The sequence below is a fragment of the Hippocampus zosterae genome, chromosome 3, assembly GCF_025434085.1.
Source record: "Hippocampus zosterae strain Florida chromosome 3, ASM2543408v3, whole genome shotgun sequence".
Lineage (NCBI taxonomy): Eukaryota > Metazoa > Chordata > Actinopteri > Syngnathiformes > Syngnathidae > Hippocampus > Hippocampus zosterae.
Window position 1 is genome coordinate 13,754,429 of NC_067453.1, and position 8,255 is coordinate 13,762,683.

Consider the following 8,255-nt stretch of genomic DNA (forward strand, 5'->3'; position numbering starts at 1 on the left):
TGGAAATATCCAAAAAGTCAAACACGATGACACCACACCACAAGAACACCTTACGGTCTTGTGCAACAGAACCGATTTCACGTGATGCAGTATTTTGAAGAAACTGATGATTGGGGATTTGCTGTCTTAAATAACAAGGCAGAGCACCGACTTACTGATCTGTAATGTGATTGCAAGCCGAGAGGGAGAAATGCTGCAACCTGTGGAGGAACGGCGCCGCCTGCGCCACGCCGCGGTCGCTTATGTGCGCACAGTGGCTGAGATCCAGGCTGGTGAGGGCCCGGCAGTGCCGGGCCACAGCCAACAAACTGGCATCGGTGATGTTGGGCAGTGAGGACAAAGAGAGACACTGGAGGTCTGCGAAGCGCACCACCTACGCATGGAAGACGCAAACAATGACTTCATCTTTTGAGTACAGGCTCTCCCTCAAAATTGTACTCACACTTTGAACGCCTATCAGTCTTATGATTTTTCTTTTCAGGTGCAAAAGCAAGGAATCGAGAAGACCTGCGTGATGCTGCTGTCGGTTAGCTTGCAGCAGGCGGACAAGTTGAGTTCACGCAGCCTGCGGAGCGCTAACAGCGACGCCCCCGCCTGCAGTTTGAACTGCTTCAAATCGTCCGGCGTCACCAGCTTGGGTCGCTCCTCGAAGGGCAATCGCGGAGGCTTGAAGAAGCCCATGTTGCCGAAGGTGCATGTGAACCTGGGGCCCTTGTCTTCCTGTCGAGGGGAATGCGGACATACGACTTCAATGGGGAAAATTCTGATACTGTTGTGTAATAGTAGGGCTAATTTCAATAACAGCCTTCCTCCCCCACCTCCAATCAGGTCTGAATAATCCATTCATCCATTTTTTTAATCTGCATATCCTCACAAGGGTCGTGGGCTTGCTGGAGCCCATCCAAGCTGCCTCCAGGCAGTAGGCGGGGTCCACCCTAAACCGGTTGCCCGCCAATGGCAGGGCACACAGTGACGGACAACCATCTGCGCTCATACTAATACCGAGGGACAATTTAGAGTGTTCAATTAGCGTGCCATGCATGTTCTTGGAATGTATTAGTATCCGGAGAAAACCCACACAGGCTCGGGAAAAACATGCAAACTCCACACAGGAAGGCCGGAACTGGAATCGAACTCTCCACCTCCGCACTGTGAGGCCGACCACCGGGCTGAATAATGTTGGGAAATAATCAAACTGAGATTTTTTTTTTCCGTTTAACTCATTCACTCCCAAAGACGTTTTTTAACGTCTTTTCAGACTTGGTCTCGAATTGGCTGGTACCGAATGAGTTAACAATCCGATTTAAGACATGATTATTTTTTTCAAGGTGCTCCTCCAAGTATTTTTGTAACAAACAAGCGTTGAATTTATCCTGGACCACAATCGACAATATCAGATGTATAATAGCCCAAAAGCATTTGTCTTATAACTTATGCTGACTCTAAAATAAAGGCAAATGAACAGCGTGGTGTGGCGTGAATGAAGTCAGGAAACGTATGACCATAATAATGCTAACCAAACCGGCTTTATCAAGTCATCACGGCAACTTTTCACATTTGATGAAACAATATGTCCATACACGTGATACCAGCCATGACAGCACTCGCTGTCTGCAACACTCACCTTGTCCTCGTCCAGCACGCACACGCTCGCCTCCACCATCCCCAGCAGACCCCAATCTGTCACCTCTTTACACCAACCTAGTCGCAGGACCACCAGGCCCTGCAGGTAGGTGGCAATGGCGCGCACCGACAGGTCGGTCACATTGACGCACGAGGTCAGGTCCAGTTCACGTAGACTGCTGCCGAGAACCTGCGTAAGGGAGAATACGGCCTCATCCTGAGGAGAGCCAAAGGGAGACTGTTATATTGTCCGTCTACTTTCTAAACTGTCCTCATTAAGACGACGCCGGACGCCGGACAGGACTCACCCGCATGTAAGTACAGCTCCGTAGATTGAGCTTCTCCAGCTGCGCTCGCTCAGCATGGCATCGCGACAAACCTTTCGTCATCTCTGCCCCGCCGATGTGAAGACACTCGGACAGATCCAGACTCCGCAGGGATGGGACTGACACCAGGTCGGCTAGGCCTGCGCACAACATGACTGCCGTCACTTAATTTCAACAGCGGGCACGCGTTAGAAACACGCTCCTGGGAAAATGCAAAGTCTCCGAGATGGAAATAAAAGACACCGTGAGGAACCGTTTACACACTTTTACACACGTTTACACACTGGGGTTACCGTTTGGCTTCTATGCCAGATATACTTTTCCTGGATGCAGTCTAAATAGAGATAAAGTCAAAAAAGTGGACCGCAATGGCACATCATGTTTCGTGAGCAAATTTTAGCCAGACATTCTTGATTTTTCTTCTTTGTCTTGCCCCATCCACATATATGAAGAGCTCGGGACTTATTGTCACAAGCACGACACAGCCACTCCTTAATGGAGATTCCTGCAGGTCATTGCACAACTATTCCAGATTGTCTGAATTTTGTAATGCGAATCTCGGAACGTAACCTTATTTCAGCCGGAACATGTGGCATTGCGGATAGTTGAAAAAGAATAAATAATGGGTGACATTGCCCTAAAAGGTCGAAAACGAGCAAAACTATTTAGTACATCATTTGTGTTTTGTTGTTTGTGTTATTATCTCAGTTGGTCAAAGCGCAATGTCCCAGATTGGCGAGATCTGTGCGAAAGGCACGGGGCTCTGCTGTTAGGCTTCTGCTACGCCACTTTACAAGAAACGCAGTGCGTTTAAATGTGATAGGTCAATTCTGTACTTGGACAGGTCACTAATTATAAAATGGTAAGAACACTTTGAAGAAGAAATTATTCCCAACGCAGCAAACCCTTAAAAAATCAAGGGTTTTCATGTCCACTATAGAAACAATCGAGTCTTGAAAATGAAAATATCCCGTGCGGGCCTCCTCTGACGAACAGGAAACCTGTTTCAGTGATCTTCCAGTCACGTGACAAATAGAGGTCCGTAAGGAAGCTCAGGCCTCGCGCTATGGCCACCACGGCCCTGCTCGTCAACTCGGTGCAGCCGCTGATGTCCAGTTTCTGGAGGCCCGGCTGGTGCTTCACCATCACCTCCACCGAGTAGTCTGTCAGCTCCTTGCAACTTTGCAGAAACAGCTCCTCCAAAGCCAATCCTTGAACCTGTAACACACGTCATGTAAGCCAAGGGTGGGAAAACCTTTGCGCTCAAGTGAAGATTGCACATGATTAGTGCATATATTGCGGTTCTGTTCTATGTGGAGAAGCAACGTTTCCTAACCTGGGCAATAGTGCGAAGGGATTCGGGAGTGATGGAGGTTCGGCTGAGGTCCAAAGCAACAAGGGTGGCACTCTGCTCCGTGAGCAACTTCCGCAGGTTCCTCAGTGAGAGTAGCGCAGAGGAAACCTTGACACTTCCCACAGGGCAGCCACTGTAGGGGTCAAACTCAAAAGCGATGTGGCAGCCAGCCAACGAGAGGCGGCGGAGGCGAGGTGTGCAGCCCGTCAGGCGGTTGAAGGTGAGGTCGGAGAGGTAGCGCAGGTCGGACAGGTCCAGTTCCTCGAGGCCAAAGAGAGCCGACTTAACCTGGATCACAGTGGAAAACATTGGGGAGTTTGAACAGGAAAACTAAATGGTGGAACGACGACTAATTTAACCAGGATTCATATTAGGACAACTTTCCTATTCACTGAAGTGCTTATTCCAAATCATGTCTTATATCAACAATTTTACGTAACCCAAAGACCAAAAATAAGAAAAACAATAATATATGGTAGTTTGTAAATAAAACTGTGGAATGACTAAGTGTCATCAGTCAGCTTTCTTGGAAGTCGACAGAAATCTGAGACTATTTACAGTTTCAAGGCTGAAATTGACAGGCACATTGCTGTTCTGTGTTGAATATAAAGATGAGACACAAGATGGGAAATTCATTTCCAAGAGAATGTCTCTGAGTGATGTTGGATTTATTACCTGCTGTCTGTGTTCCTTCCTGGAGAGGAAGGCTCCAGACATGAAGAGGCTGTCCAGGCCTCTGAGATCGAGCCTGCGGAGGGAAGTGAGGCGAGGGAGGAGAGCCAACAAGGAGGCTTCAGTGACACTGCTGCCAGGCAGCGCTAAGCTGTCCAACTTGGAGCCGACACTTAGGCCCACCTGATGGCAGAGAGGCAAGGGGACACGTGAGAGACTGAAGTCACACTGGGACACATAAGGGAAAGTGATATTTCCAAAGATATGTAGCTCTCTGTGTTTGGTGGGGTTGGTGTTGGGGTTCAAAACAAGTTCTTTATGATCATACATTATCAAGGCATTCATCTGTGGACTTTGCTTTATACACTGGGAACATGTAAGGGACTTTTACACAAAGCCGGAAGCATAAAATAGTCCAAAACGTCATACCTGACCTATATGAACTGGGAATTTCTGGGTCAACCCCAAAACAGGAATAGTTGATTAATAGATGGATTCATGCTTGTGTTAATACAGTGGCATGTAGTACCGTATTGGCTCGAATATAAGACAGTGTTTTTTGCACTGAAATAAGACGTGGGGGTCGTCTTATACAGTATTCGGGGTCTAGACATTATACCCATTCACGAAGCTAGATGGCGCCAGATATTATTGAAGCGAATGCTGAACTTGACTCCCCAGGCCAAAGTGAAACCCTGTCACGAAGAATAAAAAATTACAATACTGTTGCGGTAGCACGAAGAAGAAAAATAAAAAATAGCGTTAAGAAAGAAAAGAGAAGAAAATAATAGAAGAGATAATGGAAAATGGAGAAACATAGCGACAATCTGGAGAAAAGTGGGTCAAAGATCTGCCAGGTTAACCGGCAGCTGAGGAGAAGTTTTGATGTACCGGTAATTTACACTTCAAAAACCAGACGCCATTCATTTGCGAATGTGATTGCACTTTAGTTTACATATTTAAATGTTCAGATATTAAGATTTGAAGGAGGCAAAATAACATGCTTTTTCTCTCAAATGTATTGTTATAATCATTTGTTTCAGATGTACTGTAATTATTTTCTGTATAAAAATTAATTTGGTGTTCAAAAAGTCTTTTTTCAAACTTGAGTCTTGAAAAAGAGGGTGTTGTCTTAGAATCAGGGCCATCTTATATTCAGGCCAATACGGTAATACAGTACAGGTGGCATGTAGTTAATACAGTACTGAAGCACCTCTTCCTGCTCAATGACTATGAAAAGTCTTAGATAAAGACAACAGCTTTACATCTCTCAACTATTGTCAGTGATGTTCTGACCTCAGAAGTGCTGACAAGATCCATGCTTTTTTTCTGTCTAGTTAGGCATACAGTGGTGCCGTAACTTACAAACTGAATTTGTTGCCTGAAGATGCGCCAAACGCGATTTGCTCGTTTGTCAAATTTATTTTCCACAAAAAAGTAAAGTGATTAGTCTGTTTCAGCTCCCTAAAAATCAACAACCTTTTTTAGGTGTTTAATGAAGAAAAATGAACAATAAACCAACAAAAACATGATAAAAAATATTAAAAGAAAATGTAAAGAAATAAAGCTTTTGTCGTGTGGCAAGGTATGGTTCGATTTTGATTCTTCTATTTAAGACTTGAATAAAGTTATATTTAAGGTTTTCTGATGACAATCACCCCACTGCCAACCCCCACCCGCCTGACCTCCAGTAGCAGAGATCTGGACAAGCTGAAGCCATCCAGCTGTCTGATGATCAAGCTGCAGCGAGACCTTCGTCCCAGATTCCTGACCAGCTCCAAGGATGAGGCTGAAGCCGGAAAGCAAAATATGACATTTTTCTACAGGCAAAAAGAGAGACAGACAAAAGGTTTGCTTTGCACGTGCACGGCCTTCACTTGACAAATTGAATGTTATTGCAGATTTATGGAAAAAATGACCTGAAAACACAAGTCCTGGCTGGCAATGTACCAGCTGCGGCAGACCAGTGATGCTTCCTTTCTGTCTGAAGTCTGGAGGAAACTCAGGATGTAGATGACAATCTAGAAAGAAAGACAAGGACATTACATATGTAATGTTAAACGATGTTCTACGCATAATCAATGACTGTTATCTGAATTATGAGAGCCATAGTGGGAAAAAATATCATAGAGAAGTTATTCTACAAGAATGAAATCAAAGGAATATAATAATTAGGCATACCTGAATTTGAAGCTCTGAGAATACACAGATCCCAATCCCTTGGTAATGTATTTAGGAGAAAAAGTGCGCATCCAAACTGTTGCAATTTTGGGGGATTTTTTTGGGGGGGGCGGGACAAAACTATCCCAACATAACACCTTTTATATGGCTTGTGGAGCAGTGGTTTAAACCAAGGAAAACATTAAATCTTTTTTCGGGGGGGGGGGCATCTGTTTTTCAGGCGGTGCAATATATTAGTTGTGTGAAACCCAGCTCTATTTACGGTAAGCAAAATGCTAAAGTTGCACACATTACAAGTGCTGTTACACTGTCTCCACTTTCCACATGAATACATTTCAATATTAGAGCTAGCTTCACATTCGCTCCCCATGGCAACTACAATGTACAGTGTAATTTTTAAAAGACTAAAAAGGGACTAATAGCATTGCAAAACAAAAAGCTGTATTTAGACGTCAAATTATTATAAAAATGCTGAATCTATTTGTAATTTTACAAGAATGGAACTCTAATTTATGAGAACAAACTATTAAGAACGTGAAAATATTACTTTTATGAAACTCAAGTTATAGTACCTAGGTACACATGTCAGGTGGTTTACCTTGTGTCGACCTAGGAGTGTGGCGTTTCTGTTCATGTCGGAATTTTTAAATATCCTGTTACAATGACATCGTTTCAGACTCTAATTCATTTCAGACTACGTAGTTGGACAAATTAATTTCAGTCAACGAGCTACAATGTAAAGTTAAGTGAAGATGTCTGACCTCCAGAGGGAGCTCGGGTGTTTCCAGCGAGTCCGATTCATCGTAGCCTTCCATCTCGCAGTTTGCTCTCAGTCAGACATCAAGCATTCGAGACGGAAGCGCGGTGGAAGAGGCCCATAAACGCATCACGGCGGAGCTAACATAGCTGCTTGCTAGATAACTAGCCTACTAAACGACCAAGCTTGGCTGCTGGCAAGCACACTCGTCTGCACGAGAATTAATGGCCTAACCAGAGTCGTGACAAGCTTTGAAATGCAATCTTAAAATAAAAAGAAGAAATTACCAGCTGTTCCGCGCAGTTGCCGCTGTCACCAGCTCGTAATCGTGTTGGTCAGAAAGAGGATCAGCTGAGTGTAGCTGGTGACGTCACGGGGTCGGTAACAAGTACCAGTGATACTAGAAAATTCGGGTTTTATAATAAAAAATTTACGTTTAAATAAACTTTTATGCCCGTTACATGTTGTACCATAGCCCATTTCTATATTTGTCTAATTTAAAAAAAAATCAGGTTTGCAAGTTTTAATTGGAAATCAGCTTTAGAGAATCAGCGTCTGTATTATAATGCTGTGGTTTCTTGTTTCATCCCACGAACAGTGGCGCGGAGAGTCTTGTTACCCATGGATCGCGGTTAAATTTCATCTCAAGGTTAAATTTTGTTTCAAGGATATGTAAACCACAATTTCACATTCACACACACTTACATACACGCTTAACAATTAAATAAGTGGTTTATCTGCACTTTTTTTCCACTTAAAGCACTGGTTGTTCGCCAATGTTTAAAAAAAAATCTCACAATTGCCTGTAGTGATTCTTAGCAGGTTTTTGTATTTTAGCTTTTACAACCAAGTAAAATTTGTGTCATGTAGCCGTCAGTGGTAGTGCCTACTTTTTGTGATGCGAAAAGGTGAAACTGTTTGGTTGAGTCAATTGACCTTAATGTGGTGAGGTGATTTCGAGCATGTACTCTGATGCGTTTCGGGGGGAAAAATGAACGCGCAATTTATGGGGGTCCTTAAAAGACAGTCAAACCAATGAAACCACACAAACAGGCTATATATATATACTCTGCACAATTTAGTTACTGGAAACTGTATTTCCCCCATTACCTGGAATTTCTGCTGTCACCACAAGCACACACAGGAAATGGAAAACCTGCATCAACTTGGCCTAATTAACACAATTGACGTGGTTCAGAAAATGGATGGATGAAATAAATAGATATTTTTAAAAAGGAGAAGTAATTCAAAACAATTGTTGCTTGAAGTTTAATTCACATGCCAATTGTTGGAATGACTGCAGAAGGACAATTGACAAACATCATGATGATACACACACAAC

General features: G+C 43.7%; 1 protein-coding gene across 1 annotated transcript in view; it reads right to left on the reverse strand.

Annotated features, from left to right (window-relative positions):
• Positions 1-7,351, reverse strand: part of fbxl9 (F-box and leucine rich repeat protein) — a 9,843-nt gene extending 2,492 nt beyond the window's left edge. Inside the window, exons 1-10 of the mRNA XM_052061704.1 lie at positions 6,918-7,351; positions 5,895-5,996; positions 5,661-5,795; positions 3,979-4,158; positions 3,286-3,591; positions 2,951-3,167; positions 1,932-2,089; positions 1,625-1,840; positions 508-720; positions 156-373 (exon numbers count right to left, since the gene is read on the reverse strand). Coding sequence (XP_051917664.1) covers positions 156-373; positions 508-720; positions 1,625-1,840; positions 1,932-2,089; positions 2,951-3,167; positions 3,286-3,591; positions 3,979-4,158; positions 5,661-5,795; positions 5,895-5,996; positions 6,918-6,971 — 1,799 coding nt within the window. The 5' untranslated portion in view covers positions 6,972-7,351. The remainder of the gene's footprint in view (positions 1-155; positions 374-507; positions 721-1,624; positions 1,841-1,931; positions 2,090-2,950; positions 3,168-3,285; positions 3,592-3,978; positions 4,159-5,660; positions 5,796-5,894; positions 5,997-6,917) is intronic.
• Positions 7,352-8,255: the final 904 nt, after the last annotated feature.